This window comes from Rhipicephalus sanguineus, unplaced genomic scaffold (assembly GCF_013339695.2).
Source record: "Rhipicephalus sanguineus isolate Rsan-2018 unplaced genomic scaffold, BIME_Rsan_1.4 Seq1190, whole genome shotgun sequence".
Taxonomy (NCBI): domain Eukaryota; kingdom Metazoa; phylum Arthropoda; class Arachnida; order Ixodida; family Ixodidae; genus Rhipicephalus; species Rhipicephalus sanguineus.
Genome location: NW_023614462.1, coordinates 15,591 through 29,378, shown reverse-complemented (window position 1 = coordinate 29,378; position 13,788 = coordinate 15,591). Strand labels below are relative to the sequence as shown.

The following is a 13,788-nucleotide window of genomic DNA, read 5'->3' as shown; positions in this document are numbered from 1 at the left end:
TGCAAGTTCTCTTGCTTCTCTAGTCGCTTGATCGTGCTGTTTCGCAATGGTAAGAGCCCTAGAAAGCGTGAGAGACTCTTCCAGCAGAAGGCGTTCACGTAAATACCCACTTGTAGTTTTCTCAATGAGCTGGTCGCGTATCATGTCGTCCGCCAAGCACCGAAATTGCATGCTCCTACGAGACTTCTCAGCGCGGTGACGTAATCAGCCGCAGTCTCACCGGGCTTGCGTACGTCGACGGAAACGGTGACGCGCTGCAGTGACGTTCACCGTGCTCTTGAAGTGACCTTCCAGCGTCGCGATGGCGTGGTCGAAGTCAGGGCTTGGAGACGACGCCAATGTTCCTCCCGCAGCGCTTGCAGCCATAAGGCATGGGTCGTCCGTTGTCGCCAGTGTCTGGAAAATGCGCTGTCCTTCCAATCCCAAGCAGTGAGCAGGATCGCCTTCCGACGAATAGCAGGTAGATCGGAGGCGCGAAGCAATCATGTAGTTCTTGAATGCCTGAATCCATTGCTCCCATGGGATGTCGGGTGTCCAGGTGAAGGCAGGAACGGAGGTGGCGGTTGTAGCCCCGAAATACTCATCGTGGAGGAAGTCTCAGCTGAGTGTCAAGCCGGTAGCACATGGGTTGGTGAATCTTCGTCGCCAAAATATGTTATATCGTGCATAATGATTAGGACAGCATTAGCGAAGACATCACTGTTTATTCTATCTTCTTCCTTTCCCTGAGGCGGCCGCCAAGCGCGTGCCATCTCACAGCGCCGTCGTCGGTAGCGACGCCTTATATAACAGGTACAGTGATGCGCCGATATCGGCAGCTTTTTTTTCTTCTGCGGATAACAGGTACCGACAGTGCACATTGCACTTCTGCACATTGTTTCCTTCTCTCGGTTCGCATCTTGACCAATCAGTGTTCAAACATGGGTCGTGTTCTGACGCAACCGCTTTCGGCAACAGCGCCACTTTGCCTGCCGAAGAATCCTGCGTGTGCAATGCGCGTGCAATTAAAGCGACAACTTAACCGCTGCTCTCCAACCTGCCAGTATCAGCGCGCATTAAAAGAGATATATATCTCAAAGGTGATCACCTTAGCATACGGCCCCAGAAATAAATTGATCTACGTGCCAGCAGAGCTGAAATCAACTGCGAGGACAGCCGTAGGGCTCGAGCGTAAGTAAAGTGTACTGGTTGCCAACCTGTTTGTCAGCTAAAGCTGCGGTGTTCCGGCGCCAGAATCCCGATGTGAAAAACAGGTTGGGGTCATCCGTCCGCGAGCCACGCGGACGAGGAGAATCGCTGATTTGAGGTCACGTGACGCGCCGTCCGTCCCGCCACATCCGGATTCGGTCCGTCGTCTGAATGCACCATAACCGGGAGCATTGTGTTCGCTGCCAGTGCCGTTTGTAGTGGTTCTAGGAACCGTAGTGGGAGCCAAGTGGGTTGACAGACGCGAGCGATGACCGGCATTGTTGGCACACCTGTTTCCGGTGAACTTAAACTTAACCTCTTCTAGTTCACGGCACAGCCGCTAGACGTCGCAGTTTGTGAAAAACGCATTAAATTTATGATTTTCCACTAGTTTCTGTCTGAAATGAAGGTTGTGTCTAGCAATTTCAGCCCCCAATCTTTAAGTTTGGCTGAAAATCTAGGCGGCAAAAATTTTGTTCAGTATCCCTTTAACGAGCTTTTACTGCACTCCGCAGAATGTGAGAATCTCGCAGGCACACTAGAACTCTCTACTGTTAGAATTTGCTTACAGTGGGGCCTGTGTTGTTGACCTATCAGTCAGCAGAAGCGTCCTGCCAAGCATCAGCCGAGTACAACAAATTAACGAATCAACAACGTGTCGAGCACTGAGCCATAATATCCCGTCTAACGACACTTAAATTTAAGCATCTGCAAATTTCAACGAGTCAAGCTGACACATTTCCTTTTCAGCAATGCACAGGAAGACATGAGGACAGTGTACCTGTATTTGTATTTCTTTGGGCTTCGCCGTTTGTCTCGGCTATTGTGGTACTGGGGGCAGGCATAACCTTGCCGGCAGAGTCGGGGTGGCCGCTTGCACGGCTCGGTTTTGTAGTTAGTTAAAACATATTTTGTATCTGCAAAAAGAAGAGAAGGCAAAGTCATCAGACACAGACAAATCTTGGCTTATCAATAATGAAAGCCCGAATGGCCAATTCAACGACAAAGTTTTCAATTTTTCAGCACATCTTTATAGAGCTTATTACATTTAAACGGACACTGAACAGAGAAACGATTTTTCTCCATATTAGTAAATTACTCTTGCACAACTTCAAATCACCACGCTAGCCACGAGAAGACGCTCGGTAAGCGAGAAAATGCGCAAAAAAAAGTAGCGGGTGGCAACACCACCTTGAAATTCCCGCACCAAATTTCATGACGACAGATTTTGAGGGCGTCTACCCGGTCCTTCATAAGTTACGGTCCCATATACTAGTTAGCGATTAAGAGACACAAATGTTAAGACAAAAGCTTCCGGAGTTATTAAACTTATGTAGAAGTAAAGACATTGCACCAGAAAGATCCTCCACAAAAGAACTGCATACTTCTTCCTCAAATTTTTTAAATGTTAATAATTCTGATGCTGAAGTCATTAATTCTTGCAGCTCTAAGCACCATTGTGGTTTTATAAATGTGAATGTTTCTTTTAAGGAAATCCTGCTTTTCTTAGCGCAAGAAGTCGAACGTGCACAGTAATTGCAAGCTGCTTTATTTATAATGCATTATCTTGTAAAAAACAATAATCATGCTTTATTTATAACGCATTATCTTGTAAAAAAAAAAGTCAGTTTCGCCGCAAGGGCAAAGCAATGAATGCGACAGCAAGAAAAGCGGCCCGTGATGAATGCGCTGCTACGCTGCAGAAACATCTACCCCCCGGCAGCAACTACCGCGCGGGCAGACAGCAGCGCAAGGGCAAGGTTCTCCCTGCGCAAATATTAGAAGAAGCGAGCGAGCTGGCCGACAACTTTTAAATGCTCCCGTTGCGCTCCTCGCGCCATCTCGCTGGTAATGAAGAAATGCTTATAAGCACCTGCTGTCTCAGAGTCCTGCCGGCGGTAAAGGGTGTGTATATAACGCTCGCCGTTAGCTACCTGAAGGATCTGCGCTTTGTGGCATAGTGGTTAGCGCCACACGTTGCGGACCGCGAGGTCGCTAGTTCGATTCGGCACACTGGAAGCGTTTTTCTGAATTATTATTTTGGGGGGGACTTTTATATATATATACATACTTATACAGTCCATGACGGCAGTGGCAAAAACCAGCCGAGACTGTCCATATAATTGCTATCACAATAATAATCAATCTGCCAATTGATCTGAAGCCAGAAAGCTGGATCTTACGCAAATCCATGTGATAACCCACATTCCTCTGTTGCTTGAAATGTCACACATGTTGCCATCATCGTTACAAAACAAGAGAACAAAACTGGGGCACACTGCATCACTTAAGACAAAGTCCGCGGCGTCTCAAGGCATTCCCACTGACCTCCTCTAAGCAGCATAACCGATCTCTGGGTCGGTCCCCTCTTTTGGGAGAAATAAAATTTTTTATCATCATCATCAAAGTTTCATATTGTGTATTTTCGTGCCAGTACCCCACCAGCTAGTCTGTCTTAAGGATAAGAATTTATAACTGGTACTCTCAGGCTATAACTTAAAGTGATGCCTTTGTTTTCACACGACATCACGAGGTAATCACGCCAGGCACATCAGCATTCACGAGCAATAATGTTTCTGTCATGACGTTGGAACATTCGGCACAGTGCCAATGACTATGGCCTATAGCTACCATACACATCTCACACTAATCTCGTGCAATAAGCACCTTCGAAACTGACTGCATGAAAATAACACCCCTCAATACCACGGTAGGCAGGTGCCGCAAATTGAAGATGGTGCGCGCCCAAGTATCAGATTAATTTTGATTTTATCTCGTTCTCTCAAAGCACAACGCGCGAAGCTCACCCTGCCAGTGAGGGTCCTCGTTGAGCGCGTTGCGCTCCTTGTCCAAGCTGTTGGGTCCACCGTTGGTAGCGTCATCGGGGCCATTGGCCGAGCTGCCGTCGCCGGCCAGGCACGCCTGCTGCTCCTTCGCATCGTAGACGGGTGAGCGCAGGTCGTGCAGGCCGTGGGCAAAGGCGCAGTGCGGGCCGTTCTTGACACAATTGCCTCGCGCATCTGTGTCGTACACGCAGATGCCCGTCTTGTAGTAGCGTAAGTGGTAGCGACGTTCTGTGTCCCCCGCCGTGCGGTGCAGAAACCGGCACCTGTCAACGACACGCCCAAACAAAGGTCAAGGGGGTGTTAGACAAAGTACAAGTACTAAACAGAACTTTCTTTATTAAGAGAATTCGACGTTTCGGGACCGGTTCGGTCCCTTCCTCAGGGGGTGCCTGTATTGGTGGTTGAAGCAGTGACACTTCACGACCAATACAGGCACCACCTGAGGAAGGGACCGAAACGTGGAGTTCTCTTAATGGAACCATTCCAGCTTCTAAATATCTTTGACCCAGCCAGACAGATCTCTGTCAAAATGTTTACATTCGGAAAGGACTTTGCATCTCGTACCACACTCTAGAAAAAGTTGCACACTTTTGGTTGTCTCTTTGTAACACGACAATAACTGTCATCTATCTTGCGTGCGTTTCCTAGCAGCCCACCCAGCACTTTCAGGTCACAAACGGCACGCATGCCCCCAGCACGACAAGCCACTCTTGATAAGAAGTTAGCAAGAGCTTAATTTTATGACAGAAAGACACCTCAGCGGGTGCATATGTTCTTGGAAATCATGCTTTTCAGACACTCCCTATAACCTGAACCCCTCAAAAGAGCAGTACTAAAATCCGCCACAGTGCTTTTAGACGCAGACCAGCAACAACTTATGAGACAGGTGAACTGCGTTGCTACGCTGTAGGAAGGGTTGTGTTGAAACTCAACTCTATTACTCTTTTTTCCCCGTTAACAGTACAAGCAATGCCTCGCCCACATTATCACTGCAATTGGCCCCCTGTAAGCAGCGAATGTCAAGAGGAAAGTAGCACCCCCGTAAAAGTAATCGTTGCACTATGGCGACCCAGGTCAACAGCCTGCCTGTTCAAATAAGCAGATGAAGTTTCCTATGCACATTTGCAAGATTTCCCTGGCAGTATGTCCCTCATTGTGTGCAAATTGCTAGAATGGCGAGTAAACCAAAAAAAAAAAGACCTTAGACAAAAAGAAAAATGGCCTCAAATAAACAAAAAACTTGACAAAACTGGATATTCAAACCACATCAGGATCAAGTGTGTACATATAATTGCAAGCCATGTTTATCTAAAAGCCCCAGTGTTAAACTATTATGCAACTGAGAATGGAAGTAGAAAAGACTAAAAAAAACATCATGAAGCAAAAGCCTTTCTTTCAATTTGGCTTTCATGCGAAATGAGATGCGTTGGGTATGCTGTCAAGATAAATTTGCCAACTTCATACGGACTATTGTTCGATTAAAAACACACAATCACTCTCGCTTTTGTTTTGCTTTTCACAAATTCAATTGCTTATTGCCGTGACAAACACTAGCTGCCATGGACCTTTTACTTGCAACAAGAAAATCACGTACTACAGCCCAGCACATAGCTTGTAACTTTGTTTTGTTGTTACTATGACAACACCAACAAAACTTGCAGATATGAACCTTGCAGGCTCAATCATTCGCAGCCATGGACCTTACAAGCTCAATCATAAGTTCTCATGTGTCTTGAAATAAGCCCAAAGGAATTACGCAGCTCACTCGTTCGCACAGGCATAGTCAAAAAATATTTTTCGGGTGGAGGGAGGGGGTCAGATCCTCTTTTATGTATGTTTGTGCATGTGTTTTTATGTGTGCACACGTGCAAAATGTAAAAATTTCAGGGGGGGGGAGGTCTAACAACCAATCGTTAGGATAAGTGTTCTCGTCGTAGACACTAACAACTGTTGTATTGGAGTAAGGGATATACATTTCTGTTAACAACTTCGTGAATTAAGTGTTTCGTGTAAAATCTACCAGTTGCTGACAGTCCATCGTGACGGCTCCGCGATTATGGCACTGAGTTTCGCCGCATGTGTTCATCGATGCCCAACCATGGCAGGCGCATCTCGATAGCAGTAAATGGCAAAAACGGAATTGTGCTTAGGCCTGGGAGCAAGTTGCGAGAACCAGCACAATTCCATAGCCGCTATTTCGTTGAAACATTGTGGAAGCCCCCAACAAATAAACTGAGATAACAACAACATTTTCATCCTTAAAGTCAAAGAGCCGCTCTGGAACAAAAAGCTGTGTATCCTAAATCACTTCATTAACTCCCAGCTTATTTTGAATGTGCATCGATAATTATCTTTTTCTTCTTGATCTTCACATATTTACACAATGTGAAGCGCGAATATCCCTTTTCTTATCGGACAGTTGCACGCAGCTTTGTACGAAAGAACAATAACCTCCCGCACTTAAAAAACTGACAAAGGCGTTCGCAAATGCGCATAACACAGAAGCGCTAACTAAAACCGTAATAATTTTACTTCCACCGCGCGTACCGAAGTACGCCGAAACGCGAGCGCCCAGTCAGAAAAGGCAGTGTCTCCTTCCACCTGGAAGGAGATGTTAGGTGGGCAAAGCGTTCGGTTCACCCATATAGCCGCTAAAACCGCTTGACTTGGCTTGAAGTGTATAAGTAGGTGGCGGAAGAGTAGCGTTCAGGCCGTTTGTGTAGCTTGCTGGTGAGTGTTGGCAGAGGAGGCACACTACTGTACTGATGTTGATATTGAGCGTGAACGTGTGCATTAACGAGAACTGTGTGTGTTGTAGAAGTCGTAGCAAATCGTTGCCGCTTTTGTTGCGATGTCCTCCGGTTCAGTGGACCATGCCAAATCTATAAGCAATGATAACGAGCTGTACGAGCATGAGATAAAGCCAGTGTTACGTGATTTGTGAAATGTGTCTGTTTGACGCACAGCTTGTACTGTGGCGTACGTGTATGTTGTGGTAAGTGCGTGCTCTGCGTGGCCCGTTTGTTGGCTTGCGTGGGGTGCTGGCAGGGGAGGCACGGCACTACGCACTACTGTACTGGTGTTGATATTGAGCGTGAACTGTGCGCATTAACGAGAACCACCTCTGACCGTAGGGACTGATCGCGTTGTGTATGTTGTAGAAGTCGTAACAAGTCGTTGCCGCTTTCGTTCCTGCGCTGTCCCCCTGTTCAGTGGACCATGCCAAATCTATCAGATATGATAACGAGCTGTACGAGTATGAGATAAAGGCCATGAGTTACGTGATTTGTGAATGTCTGTCTGACGCACAGCTTGTACTGTGGCGGACGTGCAGTGTGGTAAGTGCGTGCTCTGCGTGGATCGATCGCTTACAGTTGGAAAGTCATTTGGGCGAAGTGTACTTGAACCATCACTTTTATTTAACGGTGCGGCTAGGGTTACGTCCAGACGTAAGTGTAGCCGTCGCTATCGTTACGCCCATCAGCCTGAAGGAGGACGAGGAGGATCTTCACTTCCGACGTGATGTCTCAACGAAAAATGCGACGAGATAGCGAGAGTCAGGTGTAGCCAGAAATTTTTTTCGGGGGGGGGGGGGGGGGGGGGTTTCACCATACTTTATGTATGTTCGTGCGTGCGTTTGTATGTGTGCGTGTATATATACGCAAGCAAATTGAAAAATTTCGGGGGGGGGGTTGAACCCCCCCACCCCCCCCCCCCCTTGGCTACGCCCCTGGCCCAGACGTAACTGTCCACGGTGCAATTCTGCCTCCGTGGTTACGCGTCCTATGCGCAGACTAAAACAACTCCTTGCTGTTTTAATCTACTGTCCCTGAGAATATTTGACGTAAGTTAGGGGTGGTCACCTTGTGGTCGGTGTGAAAGGTTAGACGTTTACACCTATCCACTGTAACTGTAACGTTCAGCACGGCCGCTCGCTGAATTAAGCGGCCATACATTCAGTATCACTGTCGTATCACCGATTTACCAGCATCACTTATGTATTGAGACGTGCGTGGTTTGTTTTGCCGGACTGTTTCGCGTATCAGCAGCTCTGTTGTCGAGACAGACCAGCTGACGCACTTTAGGAAGACGTTAATTTCGGCCTCCGCCGGAGCCACGCTGCCTTCAGCCATCTCTCGGGTGCTGCCTTTTCCTTAGCTTCGTTGAGGCGGTCAACCTCAGTTTGGGGCAATCACGGTTAGTGAAATAAAAGTGAAATAACTGCAGGTCTCCATCGAACTTGATGTAAGTACGGTTTGCGTGCCCGTGTTGATGTATCACACGTCCACTAGGGTTACGTCCATACAATAACAATCGGTACAGCTGCCCCGCGTGTGTACACATAAATGTCGTCTTTAGAAAGCCTCCTTCCGTCCAGTTATGTTGGTGCAGCCTACTTGGCCTACTCGCAACACATTGTTGCGAGATTGGGCTCACCGTCGCGGCGTTAGCAGTGTAGTATGGATGGGCGGTCGGCGGCACATATCCAATTAAGTGTTGCACATATCCAAGAAAGCGCGTTGACTACAGCCCAATGGTGGTATATACGCCCTCCATTGCCACATTAATGCACGAAGCCGTCCTAACGTTCCTATTACGTGTGTGAGAAGTGCAATCCGCCAATCAATGGGGTACTGGCCTTCGGCGACAGTCGTGTTTTCCACTGTGCTCGATGTTTTTTTTTTTCTTGCTTATTTGTACGTGCTTAGGTTGTGTTCTGCCCATACTACAATATAAATGGTGTTGTGCGACTGAACCAATATACTTCTTGCTGTAGCGGCTACAAAAAAAAAGCCTGTATTTCTGTGTAATTATAGTTGAAGTGGAACTCTGTGCACTCTGCTTTTCTGTTTGCATGATTCCGTGTACCTCTCTAGAAGTGCGTGACTTGAGGTCTTTTTTACTGCTAACCGGCCTTTGCAGACTATAGTTCATGCTTGGTATCACAAGGATTTCTAAATCGCCAACACTTCACGAGATTGCGAACAGTCATTTACGAAAAGTCCTTAAAACACAGTTCTCTCCCGACTGACTGGAAAATGGCATCGGTTGCTCAATCTGGCCCGCGCAACGTTATCAATAACTACCGCCCCATTTCACTCACTTCTGTGTGCTGCAAAATTCTTGAACACGTTTTATATACCGCCATTGTTAAGCATATAGATAGTAATTCTTTATTGAACTCAACCAGCACGGATTTAGACATGAACTATCGTGCGTCACACAACTGGTAGAGTTCACACATGTTTTAGCAGCAGCACTGGACGATAACTCTTCGGTTGATTGTATTTTCCTCGACTTTCAGAAGGCGTTCGACACCGTTTCGCACTACTTATTACTGCAAAAACTGTCCAGCTTTGACATTAATCCCCAAGTTATTGCATGGGTTGCTGAATATTTACGTGAGAGGCGACAATGCAGTTGTAAACGGCGAACAGTCTGCAATAACTGATGTTACGTCAGGGGTGCCTCAGGATCAGTACTGGGACCCCTTCTTTTCTTACTTTATATCAATGAGATTAACGAAAACGTACAATATCATATTAGGCTATTTGCAGATGACTGCATATTATACCGCAAAATTACCTCTGAAACTGACTGATCTGTGATCCAAAACGACTTATGTGCGATACACGCATGGTGTGAGCGATGGGAAATGAAACTGAAGCTTAAGAAAACGGTGTGCATGAGGTTCACCAGAAAAAAAAAGTCCAGGTGAATTCGAATACACAATAAACTGCTCACCGGTAAAATGGTGTGCGAATACAAATACCTAGGCGTTTACTTTTGCCCCTCTTTATCATGGAGTCGGCATGTGGATTATACCGTAGGTAAAGCTTGTCGGAGTTTGGGATTTTTGCGACGAAATACACGTGCATTTCCACAGCAAACCCGGGAGTTATTATATAAAACATACGTAAGATCAGTGCTGGAATACGCGTGCTGCGTGTGGGACCCTTCAACAGCATCAAACAAAGAAAGATTAGAAAAAGTTCAGTCCATGGCGGCAAGATATGTGCTTAATATACCCATGTATGACAGACAGTTTAGTTCAACGGAATCTAAGGCGATATTAAAATGGAAGTCTCTGCAGCATGCGAAGAGCGTCATTTCGACTGAAGCTATTACACAGCATATATCATTTTCATACTCGAATTCCCCGTGACGTATACATTAACCGGCCTCACTACACATCAGCACGCAAAGATCACGAACACAATTAAGATAAGAGAATAAATGCAATACATCGTCCTTCAGCAACTCTTTTTTTCCCAGAACTATCAGTCAGTGGAATCGACTTCCTTCCACAATTGTAGGAATTTCGTCTAATGACGCATTCTTTTCTGCAATAAAAATGATTGAATCTTTTGACCACTGAGCCTTAAAAGAAATCATGCGTACGCCTGGTAATCACCATGATCTATACTGTATCCCATTTGTAAACTGTGTTGTTTTTTTTAGTGCTTCCTTTGCATCTTGTGCTGTACTATATATTTACCACTGCCGCGCTTTGTTGTAATTACTGTTCGCATTGCCATTAACTATTATCACTGTGCTTTCTGTTTATTTTAGATTGTTTTCCCAATGTATACGACATTTTTGATGTAGCTGTGTTCGACGCAGCTGTGTACGTTTGTGTCGGCGTAGAATAATCTACATTTTCATTTGCACCTGCAACTTTCATGCTTGTTCTTCTTCTGTACCCCCCCCCCCCACTGTAATGCCTGTATGGGCGCTATGGGTATTAAATAAATAAAATAAAATAATAATTGTGTCTCAAAAATTCTGCATTCACACCTCCATACCGACACGTGCATGCACTCACTTATTAAAAATATAAAACAGCGCTTTTTTAAACACAAGACGAAGGAAAGAAGAGATATGTGTCCCTCCATTCCTTCGTCTTGTGTTTAAAAAAGCGCTGCTTTATATTTTTACCATGGAACCTCACCAACTCGCCCAATTTGCGTGTCTTCTCACTTATTAGTCTGCATACAAGCCTTGGAAATTGAAATGCTTGTTTATATCGTGCAGACATACGTACAAGCATTTGATGCTGTGCTAACACAACGGAATAGGCTGCCCTCTGAGGACGCGCGCAGGACGTTCGCACACTAGCGAACACGGTGTGGCTAGCAGACGACGCAGGGAGCCATAATCAGCTGCTAAAGTTACGTCCACCGTGTGATTCACAATGCGCACTTAAGTTTAATAATTATCTTGCCAGTCTCAGTGGTTGGCTCGTGTCACTGGGACGCTGTCGCTTCGCGGTGCGCCGTCGTCGCTCCACTATTTTGCTCGAGTGGCTGGTGTCACTACAGCAAGAGCACGGAGCGCGACGTGGGCTGGGGCGTCCACCGCTGCCACCAAGGCGATTTCCTTAAACAAAAAATATTACGGCGCCCGTGGAGCACTTAATAAAAAAAGAGAGAAGAAACACAGCGAGGTTCGAACCAACGTCCTCGCAGATCCGAGCACGACACGTACTACTCCCGCTGCCCTAGAGCCGATCGGTTCGGTGCGTCTGATCTCACGCTGGACGTAACTTTAAGATTTGTTATTCTTACGTCCAGACGTAACTGCAACGGCTCCTATAGTTACGTCTAGACGTAACGCGCTAGACACTCCGTTCTTCCTTTCCATCAAGAACCACTATTACAGACATTCACAAATCGCATACACATGGCCTTTATCTCACGCTCGTTATCGTTGCTTATAGATTTGGCGGCGGTCCACTGAACACGGGGACATCGCAGAAACAAAAGCGGCAACGACTTGCACACGAATCACTTTCTACAACACTCTACACGACGCGACCACGTCCCTACGGTTACACCACGGCCAGAGCGGTTCTCGCGCACGCAGTTCTCGCTGAAAAAACACCAGTAGTGCCGTCTCTGCCAACACCCACCACACCACGCAGAAAAACGGCGGCCTGAACGCTACTCTGCCGCCACCTACTTATACACTTCAAGCCAAGTCAAGCCGGTTTTAAGCGGCTATTTGGGTGAACCGAACGCTTTACCCACCTACCGTCTCCTGTCACCCGCGCGCAGGAGACGCGGCCGTCAGAAAAATCTACGCGAAAACGAAACCGGAAGTAGTTTTGGGATCACTTCCTTTCCGCCCAATCGCGGGCTTACGCTCGTCGAAAAACACCAAATTTCACGTCGACATTTCGAATAACGCATAACATAGCACTTAAATGTTGGATGTATTGCACGAACGATTCACTGAACTTACAGGAAGCCCGGAAGTGTGACGCAACCCGTCCCATCCGCGACTCATCGGCAAGCCATCTAAAGCACGCAGCCGCTCTTTGTTTTTGTAACTTTGTTTCTGTTATGTAGCACACAGCGCGCGCCTGACGTTCCAAGAAAACGATGTGACAGGCCGTTAGTTGGCAGTGCAGCAGAGTAAAGCGACGCGGGCGAAGTAGAGACGTGAATAAGGATCGGTCGCCACTTTTAATAACAGGCCTACGCGCGCGCTCTACTGGAATCGTAACGCTGTGGCCGCCCCGCTTAGCAACACAAAAAGAAACGCCAGCGACAATCGAAGCGGCGGCGTAGCGAACTGGATTTGTTTCGGAACGAAATCGCGTCCATGTCGCACAGTTTCTGTAATCGCTAGGCGGAACGCACAGCTGTTGTTGCCATGCGAATAAAGGCAACGCCGAATGTGCGGAAGCAATAGGCGAACCAAAACGAAGCAACGCCCGCAAAAATACATAAAGCATCACCACAGCCGCTCCGCCAACCAACCTCTCAAAAAAATATACAAAAAACGCTGGCGCGTCAAGCGTTGGTTCGAACAAATCCCCGAGACTGCGGTTTAACGTCAGCCCTGAGGCTTAACGACGAGGCGGCAAAATCGTAATTACTCTCGCGTAATATCAGGGTAAGCCAGCGTTTACGGCGTTGTCTTTTTTTGCTTTCTCGCGAAAGAAAAAAAGGATGTTTCCGGAGCACGAAAACAGGGAGGGAAGGGCCCCCACGGTTTTGGGCGCACCCGATTGGCCCGCCGCCACGTTACGTCACCGTTCGCGCCAACATGGCGTAGTCAAACAATATGGCCGACATTGTTTACAAGTGCTTTTAGTACGCACATGTCCACACTTTGGAGCGTTTTTAAGGCGACACGCGAGCGGCGCGCTCGAGCGATATTGACGCCCGCGTGCGCTAGAAGAACCGCCCGAGCCGCTGCAAGCGAAGCGGATGCCGCAGGCGGCCGCGTCCGCGCGACAACGCGACCGTCAAAACAAACTTGGCCCGGACGAACGCTACATAGATGGCCGCGCACGCGAAGAACGTCAGAACTCACCCGTCGCCGTCGGGACATATCCCCGTCGTCTCGTCGTAGTTTGTGCAGTACACATCGGGGCTATAGTTGAAGGTGCCGTCTCTAGCGAGTCGTATCGGTCTTCTGCGCCGTTGGTTCTTGAAGTGCCAGTGAAAGCATGTGAACGGCTTGTGCTGTGTGCACTTGTGCTGCACGAACAGCGGGCACTGCTCGACACGGAACTCCTTCAAGTAGCTGTAACACCGAAACAAGACGGCGCGACGTGAACACACGGCGCTCCAGGGGTTGTCCGGACTCCGTGTGAGCCCTGACAAGGCGTGAAACTTACTTGTAATGGTTTGGCTTCTCGGTTTGTGTAGGCAGCGCAGCCTTCTGATCAGCAGTCGACGGCATTTTGGATGCCTCTTGCCAGCCCGCGCACTCGGGTTGCGCATGTGACGTCAGGCTTGGC

The 13,788-nt window shown here is 47.5% G+C and overlaps 1 protein-coding gene across 2 annotated transcripts in view; it reads right to left on the bottom strand.

Moving 5' to 3' along the window:
- The window catches only part of LOC119376417 (RING finger protein unkempt homolog), a 46,865-nt gene extending 33,077 nt beyond the window's left edge, over window positions 1-13,788 (bottom strand). For both annotated transcript variants that reach the window (XM_037646247.2, XM_049411410.1), the window contains exons 1-4: window positions 13,666-13,788; window positions 13,359-13,571; window positions 3,996-4,297; window positions 1,970-2,105 (exon numbers count right to left, since the gene is read on the bottom strand). In XM_037646247.2, the coding sequence (XP_037502175.1) occupies window positions 1,970-2,105; window positions 3,996-4,297; window positions 13,359-13,571; window positions 13,666-13,730 (716 nt within the window). In that variant the 5' untranslated portion in view covers window positions 13,731-13,788. The remainder of the gene's footprint in view (window positions 1-1,969; window positions 2,106-3,995; window positions 4,298-13,358; window positions 13,572-13,665) is intronic.